Here is a 15822-nt window from a genome sequence, read left to right on the forward strand (position 1 = left end):
TATTGTTGTATATTGAAAATTCTTAGCAGTAAATTGGACAATTGAAAATTCTATATTTTCAGAACTTTAGAACTTACATTCTTAGCATCCTTTTTTAGTGCATTTCTGGATTTTATTGAACCATTTTTTTCACGATTATGTTTACCACTACTTGTGCGGTAGCATCCTGGTTCTCACTAGGTTTGGTGTTCCTGGGATTTTGGCTTCTCGGTCCTCATTTCGTTATGTCGTTGAGGCTTCCTAATGTGTTGGATGATTTTCGAAAACTTTTCTTTTTGGATGACTTGTTCCAAAGCATCCTTCAAATTTATATAGTCTTTCGTTTTGTGACCATAGAACTTATGGTAATCACAATATTATAATTTATTCAAGGAAGCCCTTGGCCTTATTTGTTTGACTTTAGAAAGTATGCCCCTATGCAACACCTGGTGAAAAACCTCGGTCAATGATGCGACTAGAGGTGCGTAAGTGGAGAACTTGCCCACTCGAGGAGTTAACGGCTTCGGTATTGTTTGCCTCGAGTTTATGGCCTTATTAGGTGATGGAGTTGGGTTCTTCCGTTTAGTCAAGACTATTCTGGTGACATCCCTGTCTCTCATGTATTCCAAAATAAATTGGTGGATTTTCTCTGTAGATTTAACATCTTTAGGAGTGAGATGCATCCGGAAGTCGCCCTCAAGCAACCCAGCTATAAGGCAAAGACACACAACTTCGGGAGTTCGTGTGTTGACCTCCAAAAGTACTTTATTGAAACAGTCCAGGTAATTCTGTATACTTTTTCCGACCCTTTGTTCTATATCGAGCAGTGAGATAAGATGCTTAGGCTAGGTTCGCCTCATGGTAAAGTGAGCAAGAAATTTAATTTTGATATCATGAAATGAGAATATTGAACCAAAAGGTAAAGTATTGAACAATGTCATCACTGGTCTAGATAGTGTAATCGAAAATGCCTTACATCTTATGGCATCCTCTACCCCTTCTAGATTCATGCGTGCTTCAAAGGCATCGATATGCTCATAAGGATTTGTTTTGCCCTCGTATATGTGATCTATTGGTTTGTCAAAATGTTTAGGCAACTTGACTTAAAGAACATGCGAGGCAAATGGGGTTTGCCCCATGATGATGTGCTCCCGAGAATCTCTATACCTCTTAGAACTCGGACTCCTTTGCGGAGTTCTTTTTTTATAGATTAGGCAAACTGGAAATTGGATCTTCCTTACCTTTCATACTTCTCATGATCTCGGTACCTCCCCTCGCGTCGAGGAGACTCTCTCCTATCTCATCGCGGCGAGTGATAAGGTCGGTAGCCATCTTCCCTGCTATCACCTCGGAGTCTTTTTGGGGTCCTTTCTTTGCTATTTCTCTATCCCTTAGTCGTATAACTCTGAGATCAGGATCGTCGATATTGTGAGTGCTCAGCTATCTTACACGCTAATTCTTGCATTGCATGAAAATAATCCGGTGGACCCAAACCAATGAAGTGCCAAGTTCTGGCATCATTATTTTGAGGTTGCTCCAAAACCTGGAGGAACATAATGTTCCTTCGTAAAATTGGGATTAGTTTTACGCCCATCTTCGTGAAGCGTTTCCTTATGAGGGGGATTTTGATAGAAAAATACTCTCATACTTAAGTTAATAGTGTTTGCTAAAAGTAATAATGATATCTATTTTTTCTCTATGTCTCGAACTCTTTTATTTTCAGTTTTATATTATATCTTTTTTGGATATTTATAAAGAAACTTACCGCCTCGAATATACATTTCGTTCTTAATAATTTTTCATTTTGCTAAATAACTTTGTCTTCTATTATTATGTTTGTGTAGCATTCGAAACTGGATAATAGATTTCCTGATTCTTCATTTTTGTCCAGAACATTCATGTACCCAAATATAATGACAAAAAATTTAAGTCAGATTCACTTCCTTAGCTTGTTTACTACTCAAATCTAAATATACTGTTTATCCAATTTAATTAACCTCAAAATCATCTTTTCCTACATTACTCGTAATAACTTTTGAACTTAAGATTACATCCCTAACTATTCAAAGCTTTTTTTTTTGTTTCCCTCGGTATTCCCCAACCCGACAGGTCAAGGACTAATCCGTCGTGGTACTGAGCTCCATTTAAGGGTTTGCCGCTGGCCAATGGGTTGCTGCATGCACAAGGCGGGATTCGAACCTCCGACACTTGCTTAAACGGACTAGTGAGTTAACCACTAGACCAACCCAACTTGGTTCCTAACTACTCAAAGCTTCCCGCAGCTAACCACTAATTTTCTCCCATCCAAATTACTCCAAGAATATATATTAAACAGTTATTTATCTTACAAAGTAACAAAGTATTACTGGCAATAGCTGCATTGCAGAGCATAGTGGGAGACTGGGAGGTAGCGCATGATGAAAAATTATATAAAATGCACAAGATATTTATTTTCTGCCTTCCTAGTACGTACTGATGAGTGATGTTCTCGTCCAATTCATATCTTTTTACTTTAATAGTTTAATTATTCGAAGCTTAGCAAGTTAGCATGGAATCGCCTTTAATTAGTTATAATTTTTAAAACCATGTTTTTTCTTTTTACCTTTTCACTATTTAGTATTTATTGATTTGTGAGTAGGAGTATCGTGTATGGTGGTCCCATCATTATTGCATCTTATAAATTCTTAATTCATAGCAAAAATATTTTAAACCTTTCAGATCCCCAAGGGGTGGGTTTGGTTTTGTGGTGTACCTATCATCATGAACCAATCATGTGATACACCTCTTTAATCTATACAGTACCTTAATTTAATCTTGAATTTTAGTAATAGTTTTTTTTTCCTCATCATTTGGTGGAAACCTTCGAAAATTAAACCCCAAATTAGGGTTTTGTTTGTTATGAAATGACCACCTCCAATAATATATAATGGAGAGTGTTAGGTAAACAATGACTATCTTGAATAATATGAACAACCACCAATCAAATAAAAATACACTACACCCTAATTTAATGTTATTAATTAAATTTACTCTTTTAACCTTATTAATTCACATTATTCACACATTATTCAAAAATATTGTTGGTTACCTATGCTTTTCCATATATAATACATCGTTTTCCACAATTTGAGTCCCACTTGCCCTGAGCCTCATATATGTTGATAGTAGATTCATAGGCATGATGGATGCTTTTTCAACTTTAAAAGCCAATTGCCCTCTTTGCCTTGCAGCCTCATATTAATCATAGCATCTTTTTCAATATTCATAGCTCGTGGCTTCAATCAACTATATGTGTCCAATTCAAGTACTAAGAGTCACATGAATAAATGAAAAAATCTAACCCACAAAATCAGTTTGTGATTGGAAAATTAAAGACAAGAAACAAAAAAACATATAAACGATCGGCCAACAGCAACATATATATAATTAAAATTCTTGAGGCAAAAATAGACAAAATTGAGGTTCAGTAAACTAGAATATTGGAATAACAAAGAGGGGATAGAGCACAAAAAGAACGGAATAATACGAAAGCAAGATAGAAAGGGAGACAGAATATTTATATAGATTATAGAGAATATGCTAGCACCATGCATGATCGCATATAATAATTTAATTGGCAGATTCCACCCTTCTCACCATTTTAAAGAGATTATTTAGCACCACCACATGGGAAAAATTTATAAATAAAATATTTTATTTTTAAATTAAGTAAAATCCACGTTAATTCTTGTTAGATGAATGAATATTGGGAGAGAAAGTAGAGAGTGTATTCTGTTATTGATGCAGAAGAATAATGTTTTATTATCCGTACAGTGATATATATAAAAAATATTATTTATGCATTAAAATTTGTCAGTAAAATTAATTAATATCAATGTATTTATGTATAAATATATGAGTAGTTTAATTTATTTTTTATTATATATTTATATTCTAATATATATTTTATACTAATAACTAATTTTAATGTAAAAATAACGTAATTAATATATATATATATATATATTATATATATATATATATATATATATATATATATATATATATGCTCTGTTGAACTTGAAGTTAAAGCAAGACTCTCAATCATTATAACTTAACTAATTCTAACTAATTTAATATACCCATCACCCAAACTTGGTAACAATTCTTAAAGCAAAAACGAAATTTAACAATAAATCCGACAGACAAAACGTCTTAACTTAAATTATGATTTAATGTAATTACGCCATGAATTGAGGAGTTTTTATTGATGCCTTTTGGATTTGAAAAACTAACGTGAATTTTAAATTTTTTAAAAAATATAAGTAATTTAAATATTAAACAATTCTATATGACAAATAAATATTATTTTAAATTAATATTTAACTATTAATAATTTATATCTATATTTACAAAAATTTACATATAAAAAATATATAATTTATATTTATATTTATTAGAATTTAAAAACATAAATTAATATAATTTATATCTATATTTTTTAAAATTTATACACATAAATTAAAAAATATATTTATTAAAGATAATTTAATATTTATACTAATTAAATAAGAACTAAAATTACTAAAAATACTAGTTTCCAAAAGTTTTTTTTTATTATATTATTAGTGTTACATAAAATAAATATTAAATGAAAAAAAGGGAAAAGACAGAGAAATATGTCATGTATGACACCTTGATGATCTACAGTTCGAACACAACAGCCCGGTCTAACTTGGGCGCTCAATCTTACGGAAGCCACGCGCCATCGTTTTCCTCTCCACCAATAACCACACGCCACGTAAGCACCAAGTAACAAACCCGTTATTCCATCCAGGTTCAATGAACCTGCACTCTTTATATGCAAACCCTCTCTTTCCCTCATTTCTTCTCTCTCAAGCTCCATTGAAACATTGCAACAACACAATCATTTCTAGATTTTAGAGCTACCATTTCTTCTTCTATGGCGCTCGCTGTTACTTCTTCCTCTTCTTCTACCGCCGCGTCAACCTCCTTCTTCTCCCGAATTGCTTCCTCCTCCGATCCCAAAGGTGTGCTTTTTATTTTGATTTTTTTTTTGAATTACTTGTTTAATTGGATTCATTTTTAGGGTTTGACTAATGTTTCAGTGTTTCTATTGTTTTCAGCTCCTCAATTTGGTTCCTTGAAGGTTCCAGAGAGACCAAATGGTTCGTCTGGAGTTGTTAATTTGACCCAAAGACGCTCCTTGGTGAGGCGCGTCAACGCCGAGCCTCAACGTAGGGATTCCATTGTTCCTCTTGCTGCGACTATAGCAACTCCTGGTACGTGTTTTCTCTTGTTAGTGGATTGTTTGAGGGAAAATTTTGAACTTTTCTTTTTGAAATGAGTTAGTTGGTTAGTTACTTGTGCGACTGAGTTAATTGGTATTGGGATTTGCAGAGGTTAGTGAGAAGCAAGACGAGGAAGACTATGAGCAATTGGCGAGAGACCTTGAAAATGCTTCTCCTCTTGAGATAATGGACAAAGCCCTTGAGAAATTTGGCAACGACATCGCTATTGCCTTCAGGTGGGTCGAAATGTTTCATCTTTGCATGGTAATTGATGAGATAGTGTTGAATTTGCTAACTAACATTTTGGAGACTATTACTCTAGCATACATTTCAAGTTGTCATTTGCTACTACTAATTAGGGGAAAAAAGTCAAATGTATCTGGACAATTGTTTTGTAGCCTTTATTGGGAATTTTTTTATTTTTTTTAATACTTTTTTATATATGCTGCCAATAAAAATTCAAAATAGTGATTAATTTTTATTCCCATTTATCATAATTTTGCAATTTATTGAACTTTTGTTACTTGCCGATAAATATGCTTTTCAGTGTATAAATGTTAAAATCAATTGATGAATTAAATCTTATCATATATCAATAAGAATTTAATTTATATATATTTATAAAAGTTTTATATAGACATTTAATCATGTGTTTAGCAGAAGTGTTTGACTCAGTCCCCATTATTCCATAAGCCCTACCTACTAGCAAATGCAGGCATGATTATAGTGTTTGTCATACAGAACAGTTAAGTTTGGTTGGTATACTCTTTGTAGATATCTTTGGACTTGGAGTTTAATGAGTAAGTTTTTTCCTTTTGCAGTGGTGCTGAAGATGTTGCTTTGATTGAGTATGCACATTTGACTGGTCGGCCCTTCAGGGTATTCAGTTTGGACACTGGGAGGTTGAATCCAGAAACTTACAGACTTTTTGATGATGTTGAGAAGCGTTATGGAATTCACATTGAATACATGTTCCCGGATGCTGTTGAGGTTCAGGCCTTAGTAAGGACTAAGGGGCTCTTCTCGTTCTATGAGGATGGCCATCAAGAGTGCTGTCGAGTGAGGAAGGTGAGACCTTTAAGGAGGGCTCTGAAAGGTCTCAAGGCGTGGATAACTGGACAGAGAAAAGACCAGTCTCCTGGTACTAGGTCTGAGATACCTGTTGTCCAGGTTGATCCGGTTTTTGAAGGAATGGATGGTGGAATTGGTAGCCTTGTAAAGTGGAACCCGGTTGCAAACGTGAAAGGCAACGACATATGGACCTTCCTTAGGACCATGAATGTGCCTGTTAATGCATTGCATTCCCAAGGATATGTTTCAATTGGTTGTGAGCCATGCACAAGGCCAGTTTTACCTGGACAACATGAAAGGGAGGGAAGATGGTGGTGGGAGGATGCCAAAGCTAAGGAGTGTGGTCTTCACAAGGGAAATATAAAACAAGATGCGGCCCAGCTTAATGGAAATGGGGTTGCCCACGAGAACGGCACTGCCACAGTTCCCGACATATTTGACACCCAAAATGTGGTTAGCTTGAGCAGGAGTGGAATTGAAAACTTGGCAAAATCGGAGGAACGAAAAGAACCCTGGGTTGTTGTTCTGTATGCACCATGGTGCCAATTCTGTCAGGTAAAATCACATTCCTTGAAGCTTAAGTATTCTAATTAAGGCTCTCAGTTTGGTTTGTTATTGCTTGAGATTATGATTGTCTAATAGCAAGTTTGTTCTGAACTCTAACAGGCTATGGAGCAATCATATGTTGAGTTGGCAGATAAGCTAGCAGGGTCAGGAGTGAAGGTTGGAAAATTCAGAGCGGATGGTGAGCAGAAAGAATATGCGAAGAGTGAGCTTCAACTGGGAAGCTTTCCCACAATACTCTTGTTCCCAAAACACTCTTCTCGGCCAATCAAGTATCCTTCCGAAAAGAGAGACGTTGATTCTTTGATGGCATTCGTGAATGCCCTCAGGTGATGATCATCAACTGAAATGAGTATATTGCTCGATTCATGATCCGTCAAACCATACCGTCAATAAATTTATTCACAGATTTTGGCAATACGGTGGAAGAGTGAAAGTGGGAACTGTAGTTTTGGTAGCAAAACGAATGTTCTCATGGCCTTGGTAATTGACTAATCGGTATCTATGTATACTAGTTTTAGGAAGAAACCTTCCTCAAATTTGAAGTGTATTGTTTGCTCGGCAAGGAGGGATTGATTTACTGTTTTATCCACATTAGCTGTCCTGTTTCCTCTCTTGGTGGTAAGATTTTGCGAGTTTACCTGAGCTCATGCCAAACCAAAATGGTCTAATACTAGTTTCACTTATAGCCATGTATTACTATACTAGTACCAGTCAATAAAAAAAAAAAGTGTTACTATACTAGTAACAATTGGTGTGTTTGAAATGATAATAAGCAAGTTGCTTTGCGTAATAAGTCTAGAGCATGAGGAAAGTTAGTGTGTAAAAAAGGTATAGAAAGCACAAACTAAAGTATTTACAGTAATTATCTCTTCCCCATAATGCAAGAGCAAAAACAAATAAATGAAGGTAAAAAAGACTAAAGAAGAGAACGAAAGTAGAAAACCCAGGATTAAAGAAGTGTTGAGCATACAAGTGGTAACTAATGACTAACGGGCTCTTCTAAGGGTCTTAGGGCCCAACTAAACCTGCAGACTCTGGATCCCATACAAATTAAATAGAATCGCAGAGTCATGTTGGAAAATTCTGTGGTACAGAAAGCCCAACTCATAGATCCTACAGCAACACACGAGTGCTATAATCCTATCCATTATCAATTACAAAAAAGCAACACATGATCTTGAAGACATGAACAATATGTATTATGTAGATGTCAAATTAATCTGACAAGTAAAAGATAAAAATCAATTTTCAAAAGCTAAAATTAAATTTATCAAACAAATTGTCAAATTTAAGTCATTTAAAATATTTATAAAATCCTAAAAGCATGAATGAGTAGTAATTCAAGGTTTTTGTATACACGTTAAAAAAACTGTACAAGTTTCATCGGTTCTTGTAATTGTTAATTCACTGGTTTACTCTATCATCGGAATATATTACATATTGCAGTTAGCCAGTTACGAACTATATAATGTGAGGCAGATAATCCTATTTGCAGAATTATCTTAACAAGATACTTCTTGGTTTTTGCATACAGATTCAGCAAGTATATTGAAGAGCTTAAAAGACCAACCTAAAATATTCTATTTGTGTGGTTATCTTATTCAGCTTCTATAATTTTCTTTCATCGTTTATGAAAATGTCAAATTAAATTTATGCCCCAATTTAAATACTACACTAGTATGTTCTTTCTTCATGCTCTGAACTTATTTTTCTCGTCCTCCAAGACTATTTCTCTCATGTGCTCATCAATAATGATGAATCCAATCTACTATAAAAAAATAAATAAATTCAAATAGGCAGATATGCCAATATTGCATTATGCCAATATTGCCTATTTCATTATGCATCCTGGTTCTTTTTAAGGATCAAAATATTCTTTTACCACCATAGAAAGCTCCAACTTTTCCTTTCCTTCTTTCGTTCTAGCTCTTCATATTCCCAGTTGTGATCACTGAATATTCAACCCCTTGTTTTAGTTAAAGCGTCAATATTTCTTCCTTAGTATTTGGTTTTTCAGCATAGGCAATGCCAGAACATCTTAGTCAATTACTCAATTAATAAATAATCATTACTTTATCTCAATCTAAGGCATGCCTTTTTCTTTTGCTTTTGCCTCTTTTTTCCAGGCAAAGGTTCCTTCTTTTCTTAACTTTTATCATAGGATTGGGAACCTTGCCACTTTGCTAATCACTATTGAGCAACCCCACTTTAGGCCATTTATCTCATTCTTTCAATCATGAAAGAGAGTATTTTAAGTAATCTTTGGAAGAGAGACAGAGACTAGAAGATTGAGATTGAGAGACATACACTAACAGATAGAGATTGAAATATGTATTGTGTACTGAAATAAGAGTGAAGTTTTAATTTAATTTGTATAAAGAGTAAAATTAGAATTAATTAATTGAAATGAGAATATTTTAGGTATAAAATATTATTAAAGTTTCAGTTTCCTATGTCTCCACTTTTTGGAGGTACTGAAATATTGAAATTTTGAAGACATACATTGAAATTTTAGTATTAATCCCTGAGTTCACAACAATGATATTGACTCCCAATCTCTCCGTCTTTATTCTAATACTTCAAAAAAAAAAAAAAACGCTATCTTAGTGAGCATTAATTGGGACATCTCAATATCCTGCACTTCTTGCTTATCCAAGGTTGGCTAAGCAAACTGTTTAATAGATTTTTGCATATCAAAATTGAAAGAATTTTTGCAAGAAATTTTTGGATTGGTTCGAAATATAATATCTAAGAGCAAAACCTACTCTTTTTAATGATATAAGTTTATCATACATCAAAGTCTTTCATTTCTGTAATGATGAAAATATTTTTATTATTTTTTAACGGCGGACTAATGAATGGAAAGCAAATTAACTTCAAAAATTAAGTGCTTGAAAAGAAAAAAAAAAAACTAGAATAGAAATTAAACTATTATGAAAACAACTTAAAAATAAATTTCATAAAGGTAAAAGAATGTAAAAACATGGAAGGAAACTTACATAAACTAACTCAAGACTAAGAATCTAAAAAAGTAGGTAGAAATGTGAGATTTTGCTATCTTATTTATAAACATCTTCCACCAATCTCCTACTCACACTTGTCGATCTGATGATGACTCAACAAAATAACCACTCCGTCAAATATAACTTGATAACTGCTCCAAAAACCATGTCCACCACTCTGCAAAAACTGCTTTACCATCTAGTCGACCTCAATCTCAAATCAAAATTTAACACTATCAAAGTCAATTCGAATCTTTTTTACTATCGAATTTATATAGACAAACGTTTGCCTTGCCAACTTTATCAATCGAACCCCTTCTCAACGAATGTTACTAATCTAAAACTTGACTCATTGACTGTCAACACTTTTTATTGAGTAACATAAACATAATGATTAATATTCATTTTACTAATTATTTCGGTTTTTATTAAAAGTTTCTAAAAAACTACTAGCTGTTGCTACTATACACGGGGAAATTCGGTGTAACCGAAAGGTTCCTTTATAAGACTAAGCAAGCAATAGATGAAGTGAAGGGCTATTCAATAGTTTGATAATGGTGAAGGGATGATAAGAGCCTTGTTAATATTATAATCTGTTATTGGTGCACATGTGAATGTGATCCTTTCATTATGGTGGTGCATTATGTCTTCTATGATGTGTTCATCAAATTTTAATTATGATCATTTTGTTTAAAGTTTGTCTTTCATTTAAAATAAAACCATACTTTAATTTATTTTATAATAATGAGATAATAAATTCTAAATGAATAGATAAGAAATAGTCCTTTTATTGCTATACCTTTTACATTTTAAGGCAAACTACTTGTTCTTTAGAATTATGTTTGTATTGTTGTTGGCAGCAAAAGATTTCTCACATGTGCAAAATACTATTCACTAGCAAATTGAAATTCGATTAGTGTAACTATTAAAATTTCTTTTTTGAATTCAACCATGCCATAAAAGGCCAAAAGTAAATAATCATACTTAATGTTGGGAGAACTTTTTTCAAAAGCATACACCACAGAGGCAAAATGCAGATCCTCAATAAATGAGTGAAATAATACTGAGCCTTTCAATATCCCAAAAGTTAAATTATGTTAATGAACACGTTTATGTCCACAAAGTAAATGCCTCTAGTAAAATCTCATTGCTGCTTTTTGAACAGACAATGCTATATGTGATGACCCCTTCACCCAATCTTAATTAATTATTCTGCTGCATAAGATTCTATATTATAGTGGCCTAGTGGGTTGTGTGTTTGGTTTTCTTATCAAATTACATCTATTTCTGAGAATGTGCTGGAAGTTTAAAGCAAGAGTCTCTCTCTCTCTCTCTCTCTCTCTCTCTTTACCCCCAAGCCAGGTTGTCCTGTTGAAATTTTAAATCCATCACTATCTAGAAAAGTTCAATTTCCTTGCTAATTAGTAATTACATACATTTTTGTATGTATGTGTGTATTACATTAAAATGATGTAACAGGTTGCTGCTTAGCAAGAATAAGTAGGAGTAGGACCATATTATTAGTTAAAAGTAGGACACTCGGAGTAATACACCAACCCATTGATTTAATTTTCTTATTACTTTTATCTTGCAATTTGCAAATTCATATTTTCATCAGCAAGCATAACTTATGAGCAGTAGCCACTAGTGTCGGTTTCAGGTTTCAACAGGATTCTAGAAAGGGCCATATTTCCATCACATGGAAACTTGTTGAACCAAACAAAACAAATCCTCTGGGCCACAACAAAGAAATAATGCAGAAAACTCCAATAACAGTTAAGCACTCCCTTTGCAAAAATAGTTGTCACGTTTAGTAAAGAATGAACTCAAAGTTTAATAGTATAATGATCTTAGTCTTACTCCAAAAGATACAGTAAAAGTGTAAAACACTCCCTTTAAAGTCTCCTACCAAACCAGTATCTTCTTCCATCCACCATTAACCACTTTAAATCTTAACACCATTTTCAATCTTCTTCCATTGAATCACCCAAGCCAAGAAAAATTAACCCCAACCCACCAACCCATGTCCAAAATCTCAGTCCCAACAGAAAACTCAAAAACAAATAGCATTTTTAGAAGACAATGCAAGAAGGATCCTCAACAACTGAACCAGAAGCAGAAGATGAAGAAATACTGAATCCAAATCCCCCTTATCATATGATCAATGGCAAAACCTAATCTTAACAACCTTATGATTCACACCCTCTTGCAGCTCATCATAGCCTTCACTCAATTCCCGACATCATCACTAGGTAATAAAAAGCCTGAAACTTTAAGCAAGCCCATTTGTTTCTGTTGTTGATTCTCACTTCAATTCTTCAACTTTCCTTGCAGCTGAATCCTCAAACAAGAACGAACCCTTCGTGGGAGTGAACATAGGAACTGATGTCTCAAACCTTCTTGCACCATCAGAGATAGTTTTGTTCCTGAAGAAGCAGAAGATAACACACATTCGAATCTACGACGCCAACCCAGACATCCTCGGAGCCTTGTCGGGTTCCAACATCAGCGTCACCATCAGCGTACCAAACAACCAGCTCCTCGGAATCGGTTCCTCCAACACCACCGCTCTTTCATGGATCCGAAAAAACGTCGTCGCTTACTACCCCAAAACTCTGATCGCCGGAATCTCCGTCGGCGACGAGGTGCTCACCACCGTGCCCTCCTCCGCCCCTCTCCTCCTCCCCGCCCTCGAATCCCTCTACACCGCACTCGTTGCATCAAAACTTGAAAACTCCATCAAAATCTCAACCCCTCACTCTGCTTCCATAATTCAAGAACCTTTTCCTCCTTCTCAAGCATTCTTCAACCAGAGCCTCTCCTCAATTATCCTCCCTCTCCTTCAGTTTCTCTCGAGAACCGGGTCGCCGTTAATGCTTAACCTTTACCCTTATTATGTGTTTATGCAAAACAAAGATTTGGTTCCTCTTGAATACTCACTCTTCAAGCCTTTGAAATCTTCTAAGGAAATGGTTGATCCCAATACTCTGCTTCATTATACCAACGTTTATGATGCTATGATCGATGCTGCTTATTTCTCAATGAAGAATTTCAATATCACTGATGTTGTGATCCTTGTAACCGAAACCGGTTGGCCTAGTGAGGGTGATTCAAAAGAACCGTATGCTACTAAAGAGAATGCTGATACTTATAACTCAAATTTGATAAAGCATGTTTTTGATCGGAGTGGGACACCATTACATCCGGAAACTACTTCCAGTGTGTATATATATGAGTTGTTCAATGAGGATTTGAGGTCTGAACCCGTTTCAGAAGCAAATTGGGGTTTGTTCTATGGAAATGCTACACCTTCTTACTTGCTTCGTGTGTCTGGTGTTGGGGGTTTTCTGGCAAATGATAGTGCTAATCAGACATACTGTGTTGCAATGGATGGTGTTGATGGCAAGACTCTTCAGGCGGCATTGGATTGGGCTTGTGGTCCGGGCAGGGCCAATTGTTCTGATATTCAGCCTGGGGAGACTTGTTTTGAGCCTAATAATGTCAAGAACCATGCTTCTTATGCTTTTGATAGTTATTACCACAACCAAGGGAAGGCTACTGAGTCTTGTGACTTCAAGGGTGTAGCTATGATCACTACCACTGACCCCAGTAAGTGCCTCATTCAATTTAAATCTTTGATACTTATGTTGAGTTCAATTTCACAAGATGCTTAGTGATCTGTATTCGAATTTACGGATTTCTGTGTGGCACTGGATTTGACTATACTACTGAGTGGGGAGGGTTTCAATTTTCATATGTCCATTATGGTTTGGGTAAATTATATCTAGCTCCTATATGAGATTAGGTAATGTTACATATGACACTCCTCCATGTGAAGTAGACCCTTTTTCACTTCTTCTGAGATTTAGGATAGTTATACATGATATCACCTAATCTTAGAGGAGTTTATGTTGTTTTCAATTATACTTGTGAGAAAATTCTTGTTATGCATACTTAGTTTATTGAAGGAGTGCTTGTGTATTGGTATAAGCAACTCCTCTTTCACTCTTTGTATATAAAATTGGAACTGTGGGAGTGGAGAGCCAATGATTTCTTAAATGAAATACATTTGTGAGTGGCACCTGCATGTTACAAAGGCACTTTGGTTGTTTTGACTTTTTATGTGGGAAAAAAGGAGGAAGAGGACTGTTAATGGTAGGCTTTGTTCAATGGGGGAACCAATTCTTGGTAATGTTGGTTTCTCTTAGAGCCCCTTGTTTTCCCTGACAATTGCAAAGATTCTGAGCATGGTGCTTAGGTATTACCTTAGTATATTATTAATCAAGTCTTACTTTTCCAGTTTCCAAAGAGGCAGTTGTTGGCAGCATTCTTGCTTGTAAATTTAAGTTTATTAAGTATGCTGCAACTAATGTTATCTCTTTGTTGGTATAGAGAAATATTCTTTTACTCGCTCTTCTTCGCACACTAAACTGGCTCACTCCTCTCACTATTGAATGAGATGTATGACCCAATTGATTTGAGTCACGCATCTCATCGAATAGGGAAGGAGAGTAAGTCGTTTTAGTGTACGAATAAGATTAAGATTGAATACATGATACAACACAACCTTGGTGTAAATGACTAACAATTGTGACTGACATTATTTCTTGTTTATTGTTTCTTGCAGGTCACGGGAGCTGTATATTTCCTGGAAGGTAAGAAAAAGTGAAAAACTGTCTGCTTAGTTTGAATGCTTCTACAATTAAGATTCCCCCCCCCCCCCCCCCCCCCCCCCCCCCCCAACACCCAAATCTTGACTTTGATAATTTATTTCATATGATGCAGCAAACAACTGATCAACAATACCAAGCAAGTGGTGAATTCTACTCAGTCAAGCAATGCTGGGGAGAAGTTGAGTTTCATGGCCTTTAAGAGCACTCAAATTTGTGCAAGTAATAACATTTTGTACATCAGCTTGGTTGCTGCTTTCCCCTTTGTGTTTCTATTCATTTTGTGAGGTGCAAATAAATAATTCAATTTTGAGGGGGCCGCTGGTCATGTCTGGTATTATTGTTTTGAATTTTTTTTAGAGCAATGGAAAGAGAGGAGGGTGCAGGTCTAAACTTAGTGCTGAAATTAGGGTGAATAATTTTCATGTGGGGTTCCTGTAATTAATTATGTATCTCTTGAAATCATATTTGTTAGCCAAGTTGGGTACCGTATGTAACATAATGTAGACATCACCACTGATTTGTAGAGAGCTTTGTTTCTTGCTTTGTCAAATATTGTCTCCTTTTTTTTTTTCCTTTTAAGAGATGAGAGTGGATCTCGAAGTAGAGAATGTTATAGGTTGTGAAGCTCTTACCTTGTTACTTGTTAGGGTCACCATTTGCAAAGTGATTCTAAGTTTCAGTGAAGACAGAAGTGGAAGCTATCAAGCTAGAGGGCAAGAAAATACTAAAAATAGAAAGAGATGCGGTGAACGTGGATCAAACACGCGACCTTCAGATCTTCAGTCTGACGCTCTCCCAACTGAGCTATCCCCGCATGTTGCTGTACTATTTCTTTAACAAAATTATTTTAAGTTTATCTAATTTCAGTGAAGACATGAGCGTAAGCTATCAAGCTAGTGGACAGGAAAATATTAAAATGAAAAAAAAATGCGGTGAGCGTGGATCGAACACGCGACCTTCAGATCTTCAGTCTGACGCTCTCCCAACTGAGCTATCCCCGCATATTGTTATATTATTCCTTTAAAACTTTTATCAATAAAATCTTCAATAACATTTGCGGCTTAGATCAAGAGACTAAAAATTTAAATATGGGACAAATTGTGGTATTTGCAAATATATTATCTTTTTCGCTTATTCTCCAAAATGTGAATTTTTTATTATGTGAAAAGTGAAATCAAAGAGTACAATTTTAACTTTAAAGATACTTTAATTTTCTGAAGACAGAAATTAAATTTTTCG

The 15822-nt window shown here is 35.0% G+C and overlaps 2 protein-coding genes and 2 non-coding genes across 4 annotated transcripts; 2 read left to right on the forward strand and 2 right to left on the reverse strand.

The window, feature by feature from the left end:
• Positions 1-4849: 4849 nt before the first annotated feature.
• Positions 4850-7701, forward strand: LOC130974115 (5'-adenylylsulfate reductase 3, chloroplastic-like). Its single transcript, XM_057898866.1, has 5 exons — positions 4850-5009; positions 5106-5261; positions 5380-5506; positions 6092-6896; positions 7008-7701. The coding sequence occupies exons 1-5, from the start codon at positions 4922-4924 to the stop codon at positions 7236-7238; spliced, it is 1407 nt and encodes a 468-aa protein (XP_057754849.1). The 5' UTR covers positions 4850-4921; the 3' UTR covers positions 7239-7701.
• A 3884-nt stretch (positions 7702-11585) lies between these two features.
• LOC130973007 (glucan endo-1,3-beta-glucosidase 1-like) lies at positions 11586-15133 on the forward strand. The gene is made up of 4 exons (XM_057897370.1): positions 11586-12162; positions 12245-13519; positions 14538-14565; positions 14696-15133. The coding sequence occupies exons 1-4, from the start codon at positions 12075-12077 to the stop codon at positions 14865-14867; spliced, it is 1563 nt and encodes a 520-aa protein (XP_057753353.1). The 5' UTR covers positions 11586-12074; the 3' UTR covers positions 14868-15133.
• A 191-nt stretch (positions 15134-15324) lies between these two features.
• Positions 15325-15397, reverse strand: TRNAF-GAA (transfer RNA phenylalanine (anticodon GAA)). The gene has a single exon. It is a non-coding gene; the product is annotated as a tRNA-Phe (tRNA).
• A 114-nt stretch (positions 15398-15511) lies between these two features.
• Positions 15512-15584, reverse strand: TRNAF-GAA (transfer RNA phenylalanine (anticodon GAA)). The gene has a single exon. It is a non-coding gene; the product is annotated as a tRNA-Phe (tRNA).
• Positions 15585-15822: the final 238 nt, after the last annotated feature.

This window comes from Arachis stenosperma, chromosome 4 (assembly GCF_014773155.1).
Source record: "Arachis stenosperma cultivar V10309 chromosome 4, arast.V10309.gnm1.PFL2, whole genome shotgun sequence".
NCBI lineage: Eukaryota > Viridiplantae > Streptophyta > Magnoliopsida > Fabales > Fabaceae > Arachis > Arachis stenosperma.

Coding starts and splice junctions, on each gene's coding strand:
- LOC130973007 (XM_057897370.1), top strand. CDS start 12,075: ATGGCAAAACCTAATCTTAACAACCTTATGATTCACACCCTCTTGCAG. Junction 12,163..12,244: donor ATTCCCGACATCATCACTAG/GTAATAAAAAGC, acceptor CTTTCCTTGCAG/CTGAATCCTCAAACAAGAAC. Junction 14,566..14,695: donor AGCTGTATATTTCCTGGAAG/GTAAGAAAAAGT, acceptor CATATGATGCAG/CAAACAACTGATCAACAATA.
- LOC130974115 (XM_057898866.1), top strand. CDS start 4,922: ATGGCGCTCGCTGTTACTTCTTCCTCTTCTTCTACCGCCGCGTCAACC. Junction 5,010..5,105: donor TTCCTCCTCCGATCCCAAAG/GTGTGCTTTTTA, acceptor TATTGTTTTCAG/CTCCTCAATTTGGTTCCTTG. Junction 5,507..6,091: donor GACATCGCTATTGCCTTCAG/GTGGGTCGAAAT, acceptor TTCCTTTTGCAG/TGGTGCTGAAGATGTTGCTT.